A 14,393-nucleotide genomic window follows, 5' to 3' on the forward strand; every position below is an offset into this window, starting at 1 on the left:
AGCCACAGTGCATGATAAATGCTTAGTTAAGTTGGAAAGGCATTAAATTTGTGCGATAAGATATTTTGAGTGAGAGAGATGACATTCACATAACTTTTATTACTTTTTATTATTTTTTATTTATTTTTGCTCTGCCGTGTGGCCTGTGGGATCCTAGCTCCCCAACCAAGATCAACCCCACGCCCTGCGGCATTGGAAGTGTGGAGTCTTAACCACTGGACCGCCAGGGAAGTCCCTATTACAGTATATTGTTATAATTGTTTTATTTTATTCTTTACTGTGCCTAATTTACAAATTAAACTTTATCATACGTATGTACATAAAGGAAAAAACATAGTGTATATATAGGGTTTGGCACTATCCACAGGTTCAGGCATCCACTGGGGGTCTTACAGTGTATCCACCCCTGGGAGAAGTGGGGTGGGGGGGGAGGACTATTGTGCTACAGATTGGGCCTGTTCTTAGTTCTGCTAGTTTATTTGCAGTTTATACTTCCTGCTGAGCATTTCATTAGGTTCTAAGGAATTGAGATTGTGTAAACCTGCACATACTTTGCCTTCTTTCCATGCAATTGTCCCAGTTTATTCATTTTGTTTCGAGAGCTTAAAGAGAATGGCTAGTGAGTATTACAACTCTCAGCACAGCGTTCCTGTCACTACCACATTGCCAAATGCATAAATATATACATTAATACATATTTGCTGAATTCAGTGGTTTTTGTGTCATTCCCAGGATAACCCTTTTTTGTCAGCTCTTGTTATCGAGGAATATTTCCTTCTTTTTTTCTCTTATAAACTGTTGGATAAAATGGTAATTCGTATATGAATTTTTAACTTGCATATTTGTTTATTACAGAAGTTACTGTAGATAAAGATACTTGATGTCTTTGGTCTGATTGCATTTGTATTTTCTGAAATAGGCTTTTTATGTTTATATGATGTCAAAGACTGGTTGGAATAGTTATAAATTCAGTGATCAGAGATGCTATAAATCTAGATTTTCAAGTTCTGAGCTCCTCAGGTTGAAATATTTTGTTAATTTACCAGGTATTACAGAATGTAACTGTATGGTTCATCACCTAGAATCTTAATTTCTAGGTGTGGGAAATAAAATTTATATGTAAGAAGCAAGCTAAAACAAGTCTAAGACCATGTATGCCCAAGTGCATGATTTCCTCTAAAAATTCTAAGTAGCGGTAAATGTTTAGAAAATTAGAATGTATATAATTTACTTTTGATTTGAGGGTTTTTTTTAAACAAAAACCTCACAATTAAAATGTTCTGCAGCATAACAAAATCAGGATTGGAGGTTATTTAACTTAAAAATTGAATGGATTTTTAGCCTTCATTAGGATATATCATTGTAGCTGCTGCCTTAAAATTTAAGTGCCTAAAAGGAAAAACCATATTGGTGAAATTTAATCTTTTATAACTTAATGTAGTGCCATATGCAAATGTCAGTTAATGGCTTTTGATGCAAATATAGATTGGAACTTACAGGACTTGAGGTTCAAATAAATTTCAAAAACAAATATTCAAAATTCAGCCCCTAGAGCGATTAAGTAGAAGACTTGGTGAAAGCTGCTTTTTCGTAGAGAAGTAAATTTAAAAGCCAAACTGTTTATCATTGAAAAATAGTAAAATGAGGCTTTAACAAAAATATAAAATCTTCATCTGATTTGTGAGCTATAGATTATCCAGTGTTGTTATGAACCGATTAAACCTTTTAATTAGTATAATGTTGTTATGGAAAGCAAATAAACTTAACTTTTTCTGTACCAAAGCATGGTAAAGGTTGATTTCACATTGAACTACAGGTTCTTCTGGCCCCTTGCTGAAGGTCTATCCTGAAAATTGTGTTTAAGTGAATATTCTCTTAGAGGAAATTTGTTGCTACTGTTTATCAAGATGATTGCAACACCTTTGAAACATCCAGGAATTCACTTGTCTTCAGAGACATCTTCTCAGAGGAGAAATATGCCCATGCATGCAGTCTTTTTTGACAGCATTCCTTCAGGCACACTTACTCCTGTAAAAGATTTGGCGAAATATCAGAAGTCCTCTTTAAAATGGAATGACCATAAAAAGAGTCAGTTCCTAGAAATAACAGTTTTTAATAATAAATTTCAATCTACCATGCTAGCAGAGGCTACCACCTCTAACAGTTCTCTTGATATCAGTGCTATAAAACCCAACAAGGATGGATTAAAAAATAAAGCAAGCTATGAATCACCAGGAAAAATATTTCAAAGAATGAAAGAAAAAGTACTACGTAACAAGCAAGAACAAGCATCAAGAAACAGTTTGTTGGAACCACGAACAAATGAAAGTAATAAAATTTTCACGCCTAACGGCGCTGAGGAAGGAGTATTACAGCATACCTACCTCTGTGAAGGAAAGGAAAACAACAAATCGTTCCAGCCAGAAGACAGTTCACTAAGAGGTTAGTTTTATTACGTGTTGGTTTAAAAAGTGTTTATTGTGTCTGATACTGTTTTAGGCACTCGGGCGGGATACAGCAGTGAACAAAATGAACAAAAATCTCTGCCCTCATGAAGCTAGCTTACATTCAGTTGCTGGGAGACAGATCACCAAATAAGTATTTTTTAGGGTATAATAGAAGAAAAATGCTCTGGAAAGAAAAAGAGTAAGCTTGATGGGGAGAGTTGGAGGAGGTTGTAATTTTCAATGGGGTGGTCAGTGTTTCAATAAGGTGGCATTTGAGCCAAAAATTGAAGGAGGCACTAGATACAGATATCTTGGGGACTGAATGGGGAAGGATGATCCTTCAGCTGGTACAAATGCCCTGAAATAGAAGCATGTGGACTAGCTGTGAGATTATCATGGGTGAGTGGACAGAGCTGGGAAGGAACGGATAAATAGAGGGTCAGATAATGCAGGGCCTTGTAGGTGAATGTTAGAGTTTGGGCTTTTATTGTGAACACATTAAGGAGCCACTGGAGAGTTTTGAGCAGAGGAATGACACGATCTGACTTATATTTTTAAATTTGAAATAGTTAATGAAGTAATTCAGTTGAGAGAGGGTGTTGGCTTGGTCAGGTGGTAGCAGTGAAGATAATAAGGAGTGGCTGAATTCCAGATATATTTTGAAGGAAGAGCCAACAGCATTAGCTTAGAGATTGGATGTGGAATATAAGAGGTATAAAGGGTGATTTGTTTGTTTGGTTTTGGTTTTTTTTTTGCTCGAGCAACTGGAACGATTTAACTGAGGTGAGGCAGACAGAGGTGGAGTGGGATTGGGGGCTCAGCAATTATGTTTTTTGTCATGTCAATTTTGATATGTCTGTTAAAAATTGAAGTGTAGTTGTGAATTAGGCTTTTGAAAAAAAGTAGTTGGAATTTAGGGAAGTGGTCCAGGTGTGAAAAATACATTTGAGAGTCATTAGCACCTAAATGGTATTTAAAGCTATGAGGTTAGATGGGATCATCAGGGAGTAAGTGTACACAGAAAAAACATTCAAGGATGAGTCCTGGGGCACCCTGAAATTTAGAAGTTAGAAGAAAGAGTAGGAAGTACTGAAGGCCACTGAGAAGATGAGGAAGAAGAAAAACCCAAGAAAACAAAATGCTTTTGAGGAAGTTGTCATTAGCTGTGTCTAATGCTGCTAATCAGTCAAGAAAGATGAAGGCTGAGATTTGACTGTTGGATTTAGCAACGTGGAAATCATTGATGACTGATGTGGGCAGTTTTGGTGGAGTGATAGGAGCAAAAACGTGATTCAGGAGGGTTCAAGAGAGAGTGTGAGGAGAGAAATTGATGATGGTGAACATAGTTCTTTTTGAGGGGAGCAGAGAAATATGGGAAGTATGGTTTAAGAAGATCTTGTTGTTTTTAATGATTGGTGAAATAACATCATCTTGGTGTGCTTTTGGGAATGATCCACTAGGGAAGGAAAAACTGAGATTTGTAGTATGATATTCTTGAGTAGTTGAGAGGGAATAGAATCTAAAAGTGGATGTTTGGCCTTTGCTGGGAACATAAACAGAACATCAGACAAGAAGGTAGGCAGTGTTATGTGACTTCAGAAATAATCTGAAATACGAAGTCAAGTCATCAGTTGAGAGTGAGAATGGGAAGCAGGTATTGAAGTCTGAGAAGGTTTGAATAGTGTAGGAGAGCGAAAGAGTAAATGGCCTAGGCCTGATTTCCTGGGCAATGTTAAGGACTTACTTGAGATTTGTGGGCATGAATTTAGATAAGACCAATCAGTATGGTTGTGAGTTTTCCTCTAGCTGCATAGGTGCTGGTGGGGAATAGGAAGGGGGTTGGATTTTATCAGGACTGTAATTTTGCCAAATACAGGCATCCTCGTTTTATTGCAGTTCACTTTATTGCTCTTCACAGATATTGCGGTCTTTATAAATTGAAGGTTTGTGGCAATCCTGTGTTGTCAGATATGGTTACCATTTTTAAACAGTAAAGTTGCTATAAAAAAATTGTGTTTTTAGCAATAATTTTTTAAATTAAGGTATGTACATTTTTTTCTTGGACATAAGACTGTTGCACTCTTAATAGACTACAATATAATATAAATATAACTTTCATATGCATTGGGAAATAAAATTCACATGGCTCGCTTTATTGTGATACTCACTTTATTGCAGTGGTCTGGAACTCAACCCACAATATTTCCGAGGTATGCCTGTAGGATGATGTGAAAAAGGGACAAAGGAGTTGGGGTGTGTGTGCAAGGGGGTGGTCACAATTGGCCATGAAATTTAAGTTGGTTAGACAGAGAAAAGAAGACCTGAAGGAGGTGAAGAAGTGTGAAGAAGTGTAGGTCTTGTTGGGATGGTCAGTGAATTTGAGAGAATGATCTGGAAAGATATAAGGTGATCAGAAATTGGGACACTTGAAATTGAGATTTTAATGAGTTGCAATAATTGATAAAGATACTTTACATGCATTATTTCTTTTGATTCTTTGAGCAAACACTATGGTTACATGCGTATTTAATAGTCTCAGAGTTGGAGCTTTTAAATATGTCACATCTGCTCTGTGTCTCACAGGTAATAAGTGATGGGCTGAGAATTAAATACAGGTATCTATTAGAAAGCGCATGCTCTTAACTACTGTACGATAGATTGTGGGTATATTGTTGCATTTCAAAGACAGTGATATATTTTGACACAAAAAGCAGAGTTTTCTAAGGGAGTTTAGGATAGAGGTGGGGGAGTATACAAAATAATCTCATACAGTCTAGGAAAAAAGGGAGAAGCAAATGAAATAATGTATATTAAAGCATGTTTTATATGTAAAGTGGAATTAGAGAGAAGTAACTGACTACTTTGAGAATCTGATGAATCTTTCCCCAGAAAATGCACATATATACAAACACAGATTTTGTATATATTTTCAGAGATCTTTTGGAGAGTCTCTGCATGGATCCTTGGACTCTCAAATAAACGGCCCAAGTTCTATATAGCATGTTATTTATATTTGATTGAATTACCTACTCATCTTTACTACCTTGCTTTTTCATTTCTAGTAGAATGAATTAAAGAAATAGAAACTTATCCTTCTTTTATGACACATCATTATAATAAAATCTAAAAATTTTAGATTTTATAATAAAATCTAAAAATAAAATAAAAAGGCCAAAGCGGCATACTTATTAAAGTATAATCACTACTAATTTTTTCAAGTGTAATATTTAAAATTAAACATATAGGGCTTCCCTGGTGGTGCAGTGGTTGAGAGTCCGCCTGCCGAAGCAGGGGACGCGGGTTCGTGCCCCGGTCCAGGAAGATGCCACATGCCGCGGAGCGGCTGGGCCCGTGAGCCATGGCCGCTGAGCCTGCCTGTCCGGAGCCTGTGCTCCGCAACGGGAGAGGCCACAGCAGTGAGAGACCTGCGTACCACCAAAAAAAAAATTAAACATATAAAATAATTCAGTTTTTCCTTCTCTGGTACAAATTAAGTCGATTACCTTCCCCTTTTTGTGTGACAGAAATTCATTTCTGTATTCAAGAAACAAAACTAACCATCTAGGATGTAAAGCAGAATAAAATGTAAATAATACTATTAGTTCCTATTTTTCTAGTTGATAAGCCTACCAGATTTGTGCCTTTGAAGACCTGCTAAAGAGATGTCAAAGAAGTATAAATTATGGTTTAGTCTGCTACTGAATCTCAACATTTTGATTTTTAAAGTATAAGTTACAACTTTTCAACTGTTCTTCCACATTTTAGAAATTTCCAGCAACCAGAAGCAAAATCAGAATTTTCAAGGCTGGATGGCACTTCATATATAACCTTAACACTGATTTGTGGCAGAAACAGAATGTTATTCCAGATGTCTAGGCTTCTAAGTTCAGTAGTATACTTTTGTCTAGAGTTGGCAAGTAATGTGGAGAAGTTTTAAAAAAATTTTTTCTCAGCATAATGTAGGTATAGATAATCTGTTGAAGGCATGAGACAATAATAAAGGGAAAAAACTTAATGTAACTGTCATATATTCCGTAAGTATACACTATTGGTTGGATCATTACTGAACCTAAGTCTATTCCAAGATTTTTTCTAAGGCAGTTTTTTCTTCTCAGTGACTAATACAACTCAACTTCTTTCTTTTAAAAAAAAAACGCAGCCTCAGTCCAAGAAGTTCCTTCAGAATCATCAAATAATATTTTCCTGTCAGTCAAGCAAAAGATTCAATATCAGCAGGAAAAGAAGTCACCTCTGTGCAATTTAACTTATGGTAAAGTGCTTTTTGTTTTGTTTTGTTTGTTATTTCCATGTATAGCTAAATGTGCTAGATAAAATTATTTCCCCTGTGTAGGCAACAAGCATTGACTGTGGATAAAAGATTGAGTTGTAAAAGCCAGCTGCACTCAGAGAAAGACTGGGCAGGAGGGTGGAACATTTCTAACCTGAAGACTTTTTAATATAAACAGTTTTACAAAACAAATGAACAAACATAACAAAACAGAAACAGACCTATAGATATACAGAACAAACTGGTAGTTGCCTGGGGCGGGGGAAATGAGTGAAATAGATGAGGGAGATCAGTAATACAGACTCCCAGTTATACAATAAATAAGTCACGGGGATTTCATGTACGGCATAGGGAATGTGGCCAATCGTATTGTAATAACTTTGCATGGTGACAGATGGTAACAAGTTATTTTGGTGATCCTATGTTGTGTTATTTGTAATGTGTAAAAATACTGAATCCTTATGTTATATACCCTGAAACTAATATTTAAGTCAATTATACTTCAGTTTTAAAAAGGAAAAAAATATTAGAAGTTTTCAGTTGTTCTGTTGCTCTCTTTTAATTTCATATTATCCTTCTATAAATTTTGTTTGGTTTTGTGTTTTTTGCAGAGCTTCCAATTCTGAACCAAGAACATGAAAATGATTCAGCTGCAGGAGTCTCAAACAAGGCATTAACTAGAGCTCAGTTGGCTAGACAAGTTCTTCACTCTAAGGAGAATACAGTTGCAACCACTAAGTCCAAAAAGGACACATTTGTTTTAGAAGGCACTGATTCTACCTGTGAAAAATCCCAAAATACCACCATTGAGACTCTCTGTGTTCCTTTTAAAAACGGCAGTCAATTAATGGTTTCTGATGATAGTAAGATTACAACAGAAGGCACTTCAAAACAGGAAATTAAGGAAGGAAATGAGAAAACAATGCCCAGGGAGACTGATCTTCCAGGTTCCATGAATGATACATGTAAAATTGTGCTTGCAACTCCAAGATTTCATATAGGAATACCTCAGAGATCCAAAAGCAATGCCTGGAAACTTTCTCCAAGTACATGCCAAACTATTACTAATGGAGTTAAAAAAAATAAGGTAGGAAAACTTTTAAGGCAGATGTATATTTGTTTTTACACCCATTCTTCAAGAGCATGAGCTCTTTTGCTTTCTCATTAACAGTATCTTCATTTTGGAGTTTTGATATTATTTAGTGTAGAGGCAGTGTGGCCTAGTGAAAAGAACAGTGGATTAAAAGTAAGACCTAGGCATTAACTCTTACTTTGCTCTATTACTAGTACAGTCTGCAACTCCCTTTGGGGATGAACAGTGAGGTATTCTTCTTAAATTTTATTTTTCCTGATTCTTGGGCTTCTATTAACAGCAGTTAAAAGAAGAGTTACAGCATCTGAAGATTTGAGAAGCTTTTCTGTTGTAATACAGAGGGATCAATGAAAGACTTTAGACCATCAAACTATGTTATATTAGGATAAGTTCTCTGAAGGAAGTGTAATAGAAATGCAAGTTCAAGGAGGAAGATACAATGTAAACTTTCCAATTGGTAAAGGTTTGAGCCTTTATTTTTAAAAGGATGATTGTAGGTATCAGACTGAGATATTTGAATTCTGTCTAAATTTTTTTTTTAATTTATTTATTTTTTTTCGGCTACGTTGGGTCTTCATTGCTGTGCGAGGGCTTTCTCTAGTTGAGGTGAGAGGGAGCTACTCTTCTTTGTGGTGCACGTGCTTCTCATTGTGGTGGCTTCTCTTGTTGCAGAGCACGGGCTCTAGGCATGCAGGCTTCAGTGGTTGTGGCACACAGGCTCAGTAGTTGTGGCTCATGGACTTAGTTGCTCTGCGGCATGTGGGATCTTCCCAGACTAGGGCTCTAACCTGTGTCCCCTGCATTGGCAGGCAGATTCTTAACCACTGTGCCACCAGGGAAGTCCCTGTCTAAATTTTTAAGAGCGGTATAACAGTTACAGTTTCGTATCTCAGTGTATTTATTGGAAATTGCATTATTTGCAAATGTTTAGACTTACGAGGAAAAGTTTTAGATGTTGTCTTAAAAATATGAGGTGGATTAAGTAAAAGATTTAAAGACATCTGTTCTAAGAGACCCTACAATATTAATTCCATCATCTCTATAGTACTGTTTACCTCAGCTACTACACAAAGTCCAAGCCTCCCAGGTCTCTGTACAGTTCTGTACATGCCTTAGTCTGACCCAGTCTCTCACTCATCTTTAACTCTCCCAACATTATATTGCTCTCTTGAACTCGAGTTACAGCATTAGCAAAATGTTATATTCTCAATCTTCTATGAACATTTCTTAACTTTGCTCTAACTAAAATTATGGCTGTTTCTCTTAAATGGTGGCTCTTTTTTCTCCCATATCGCATATTCTGTTGGACCTAGAGATGATATAATGTGCGTTCCTCTTGTTCCTCATCCTTGTTGCAGGTCATTTTTCCTTCCTTCTTTCTAAAACCACTCCTTCCCCCTCCCTAACTTTTGAAGCATGTGCCATAAGGCTTTACCACTCCCTCTGTCCTTTTGTAGTCATCTACAGTGCAACCTCCTAGTTATGAGCTTGCATCCTGTTGAAGGGTTTTGACACCTGTTACTTTTTCCTGTGCTACTCCTTCTGTCGTCAACTCTTGTGACATCAATATCCATGCAGATAATCTATCCAGCCTCCTTGAATTCTTGATTTTCAGAGACGTTCTCCCTACCAATACCCTCAACTCTAGTCATACCCATCCCTTGTCTTTGCCAGTCCGTGCACCAGCTCCTCACTTTCAAGCATCCCACTCTCGCTATTAAATCCTGTGTGCTCAGATCATTCTACCTCTAGTACTTTTCCCCCATCCCCACCATCAATACTCCACCCCACTAAGACAACCTTCAGTTCATCAAATCTTTTCTGTCCTCATTTCTCTTACCTTACATAGAGTCCATGGTCCATCATTATAATCATCCCCTTGACTAAACTCAGTTCTGTTTATTGCTTTTCCTTCTGTCTTCCTCTGGCAAAATTGTAACCCTGGTTAAATTTTACTCTTTTTTTTTTTTGCTACACATCTGTACCTGAGAAGTAGAAGATGACTGGAACAAAATGTACAACGATGTTGACTAGTCTCATTTTAAATTTGACAACAAACCTTAAATGGGCTCTCAGTATTGCCCATCAGTCCTGCTAGATTTCACTTGTCAATCCACCCCACACTCTGACTTTCCTAGAGGAGTATGCCACTCTTATTCTCTCTTAAAACCTCCAAACCTTCTCTTTCCTCCTCATTCTCAGTTCATTGAGAACCTCATATTCCCATCACCAAATCTATCAGTCTGTTTGCTGCTATATCCACATATTCTGTGTTTCCTTCTGTTAAAATGGATGAACAGTTTGTGTTCCTTTTCAAGGCCAGTTCATTTCCTCCTACCACCTAAAGGATTTTGTCCTTCTTCCCTCAATTTTTTCCTCTCTTCTGCATCATTCCCATTAGTATATAAACATACTGAAACATGACCTGCGTTTTTTTTTTTGTTTTTTTTTTTTTTGCGGTACGCGGGCCTCTCACCGCTGTGGCCTCTCCCGTCGCGGAGCACAGGCTCCGGACGCGCAGGCTCAGCGGCCATGGCTCACAGGCGCAGCCGCTCCGCGGCATGTGGGATCTTCCCGGACCGGGGCACGAACCCGCGTCCCCTGCATTGGCAGGCGGACTCTCAACCACTGCGCCACCAGGGAAGCCCATGACCTGCGTTTTTTAAAAAATATGAAGAAAAAGTCTACCTTCCTTTTACTCCATATCCCACTCCAGCTACCACCCCTTTTTTTGTTTGCTTGTTACAGCAAAACACCTTGAATGAGGTATATATATTCACAGTGATCATTTCTTCTTATCTCATTCCCTATTGAGCAAGTTCCACTTTGGACATTCATATTCACTACGCCATGAAAATTGCTTTTTTCAGGTTCACCAATGATTTCCATATCATTAAATCCAATGATTATTCTTATTCCTTATTCTGTCACTCATGGGGGAGGTTAACACAGTGAATCAGAACATCCTTCTCAAAATTTTGTATTGCTTTTTTGCTTAGGTTCTAGGAACTCTCTCCTAATTTTCTGCAACCTCACTGGGCATTCTCACTCCCCTTTGCTACTTTCTCCTGTAACAACCTGTAAATGTTGGATTCCCTAGAATCCTAGAAACTGATTCTCTCTAGACTATTATTATCTAGTGCCATAGCTTTAAATTCCATTTCTCTGCTGATAGCTGCCAAATATATATGTCCAGCCCAGAACATTCTTGTAAACCCTACTCACATATGCAATTATCTGTACAGCTTCTCTATTGATACCTAATAGGCATCTCAAATTTAACATTGTGTCCCATATTGGTACAAAGTAATACCATTTCACCAAATACTTAGGTAAAAATTTTAGGTTCATTTTGGGCTTTTTTTGCTATCTCTCTCTTTCTCTGTCTCTCTGTCTCTGTCTCTCTCTCTCATACTGCACATCTAAACTGTGAAGAAATCCTGTTGTCTCTGCTGTCCTGAATCTGACCACTCCTTATTGCTCAACCACTACCTCCTAGTCCAAGGCACAGTAATCTCTTGGATTACTACAGTAGCCTTATAGTCTCCCTGTTTCCACTATTGCCTCTCTCCCCTTCAGTCTGTTTTCTAAATAGAGGCCAGAATCTTTATATATAGGCCAATTTCTACCCAGCAGCCCCTTAATAGAATATTAAATCATGTCACTCCTCTGCTCAAAATCCTCTAGTAACTTCTCACCTCAAGAGAAATCACTGGGACTTCCCTGGTGGTCCAGTGATTAAGACTCCACAGCACTTTCATTGGCTGTGAGTGGGGGATGGGGGGCGCACAGGTTCGATCCCTGGTTGGGGAACTAAGATACCGCATGCCGCATGGCGGCCAAAAAAAGAGAGAGAGAAAACACTAAACCTTTACCATAGCTTGTAGGACTCTACATAATTCAATCCTGGAGATATCCAGCCTCATCTCATCTCTCTTGCTTACTCTTTTCAAGCTACTGTGCCCTCCTTGCTACCTACTTAGGGCCTTTGTACTTGTTCCCTCTACCTGGAAGAATTACTCCCAGATATCCATATGGCTCATTCCTTACTTCATTCAGTTCTCTGTTCCAAGACCTTCCCTGACTATCCTGTCTAAAAAACAAAATCCTCCATTTATACTTATTTTTAATATTATCACTGCCTGACATTTTATTATTGTCCATTTATTTGAATATCACCACCACCACTCTGCTTGTTTCCAGCCCCCTCACCAACCCTCACCACCACCACACATACAACACAAATGTTGGCTCTAAAGAGGGTGGCCTTTTTATTATGTTTCTGGATGAATCCCACGCCTAAACCAGTGCCTGGAGCATAGTAGAGCTCAACAAATGTTTGATGAATGAATATTTGATTTTTTTTCTTAAATAATTTATTTTTGGCTGCATTGTGTCTTCATTGCTGTGCGCGGGAGTTCTCTAGTTGCAGCGAGCGGGGGTTATTCTTCATTGCAGTGCACAGGCTTCTCATTGCAGTGGCTTCTCTTATTGCGGAGCACAGGCTCTAGGCATGCGGGCTCCCGGACTCTAGAGCGCAGGCTTAGTAGTCGTGGTGCCCGGGCTTAGTTGCTCCACGGCATGTGGGATCTTCCTGGAGAAGGGATCAAACCCATGTCCCCTGCATTGGCAGGCAGATTCTTAACCGCTGCGACACCAGGGAAGTTCCGATTTTTTCTTTCTTTTTTTAACAACATAGTTTGTTTTTTTTGTTTGTTTTTTGTTTGTTTGTTTTATTTTGGCTGTGCGGGGTCTTAGTTGCAGCATGTGGGATCTCTAGTTGCTGTGTGAGGACTTCTTAGTTGCGGCATACGGACTCTTAGTTGCAGCATGCATGCGGGATCTAGTTCCCCAACCAGGGATAGAACCTGGGGCCCCCTGCATTGGGAACACAGAGTCTTACTCACTGGACCACCAGGGAAGTCCCTTGGTATTTTATGTAAGCAGTATGATACAGGATCATGGAGCCAGAGTTCCTAGATTTGTAACCCATCTGTGCTACTAACTAGCTCTGTGTGATACAGGCAAGTTATTGAACTAGACTTTACAGAGTTTCTTTATCTATGAAATGAAGATAATTGTACCTGCCTCCTAGTGTTATGAGAATAACATGAGTCAGTGTACCTTAGATGCTTGGAACACTGCCTACTGTTAGCTTTTATTGTTAATACCATCTCCATCTGATAGATTCTTTGATATATCTTATAGTTCCAAATGTAGAAGTAGGAAAAAAAAATTTTATTGCCTCTTTCCCAAGTCCTACCTGTAATTTTTTAAATGAATACCCTTCCGTTTTAGTTTCCTGACTCAGCATAAAACTACCACAGAATAGTTTGTCTTTATATGTAAGTTTATAATTTTATATATAAAATAAATGGCGACTCAAAGTATGACTTTTATGGATGTATTTGTCATCAGAAATAGTTCATTATTAGATTGTTACACAATAAAAGCAATAATTTCATAACACAGTTGTTCACAGAAATCTTCCTTTATAGTAATGTAGGATTTTACTTGTCCTAAAATAAAGAATTCTCTGAGCTGTTCAGTTGTTTGCTTTGGAATAGAATACTAAATATAGATTACTAGCAGTCACCTTTATAGGAAATTGAATGCAACTCCAAATCAACTTTGCAAAAAAACAAAAAAGCTCTAATTATATAAGGGTAAGAGTGATGGTGAAATGTATATTACACAACTGTTTTTTTCTCCAAGTTATTGGGTCTCTTGTGAGTTTGGGTATTTTAATGGATACCTTAGGATTTTAGGTGTTTTTTTCCCCCTAGTGGTTAAGGGTATTTGACATAAGAATATTTAAAGTATAATTGATTCTGGATTGGAGAGCAAACTCTGCAGTACAACCTCAGTTCAGTCGCTCTCCATTCATCTTTTTTTTTTTTTAAATTAATTTATTTATATTTTGTTTTTGGCTGCATTGTGTCTTCGTTGCTGTGCTCAGGCTTTCTCTACTCGTGGAGAGCAGGGGCTACTCTTTGCTGCAGTGCGCAGGCTTCTCATTGCGGTGGCTGGCTTCTTGTTGCGGAGCACAGGCTCTAGGTGTGCGGCCTTCAGTAGTTGTGGCACGCAGGCTCAGTAGTTGTGGCTCCCCGGCTCTAGAGCACAGGCTCAGTAGTTGTGTCTTAGTTGCTCTGTGGCATGTGAGATCTTCCTGGACCAGGGCTTGAACCCATGTCCCCACACTGACAGGCAGATTCTTAACCACTGTGCCACCAGGGAAGTCCTCCATTCATCTTTTGTTCAATTATGTATAAGAGTTTTTACCTTATTGCTATTTAAAATAGAATGTGATTCTTACGTAGATGAACACTAAGGACTCATTTGGATTACTCGTCTAAGTTTTTTCTTTTAATTTAATGTAAATTGATTTTGTAATGCATATGCTACAAATAATACAAAAAATAACATACTTCATTTTATGCTTAATTAGGTAGTCCAGCTACAGGAATGGATGATTAAAGTCATCAATGATAACACTGCTATATGTGTAGAAGGAAAATTGACGTAAGTATAACTTTTCGGTATTCTTTTAATAAAATTTGTGATA

The 14,393-nt window shown here is 37.9% G+C and overlaps 1 protein-coding gene across 2 annotated transcripts in view; it reads left to right on the plus strand.

Moving 5' to 3' along the window:
- The window catches only part of MIS18BP1 (MIS18 binding protein 1), a 61,029-nt gene that overhangs the window by 3,340 nt on the left and 43,296 nt on the right, over positions 1-14,393 (plus strand). For both annotated transcript variants that reach the window (XM_067736952.1, XM_067736963.1), the window contains exons 2-5: positions 1,817-2,442; positions 6,607-6,717; positions 7,347-7,822; positions 14,277-14,350. In XM_067736952.1, the coding sequence (XP_067593053.1) occupies positions 1,908-2,442; positions 6,607-6,717; positions 7,347-7,822; positions 14,277-14,350 (1,196 nt within the window). In that variant the 5' untranslated portion in view covers positions 1,817-1,907. The remainder of the gene's footprint in view (positions 1-1,816; positions 2,443-6,606; positions 6,718-7,346; positions 7,823-14,276; positions 14,351-14,393) is intronic.

This window comes from Pseudorca crassidens, chromosome 1, assembly GCF_039906515.1.
Source record: "Pseudorca crassidens isolate mPseCra1 chromosome 1, mPseCra1.hap1, whole genome shotgun sequence".
NCBI lineage: Eukaryota > Metazoa > Chordata > Mammalia > Artiodactyla > Delphinidae > Pseudorca > Pseudorca crassidens.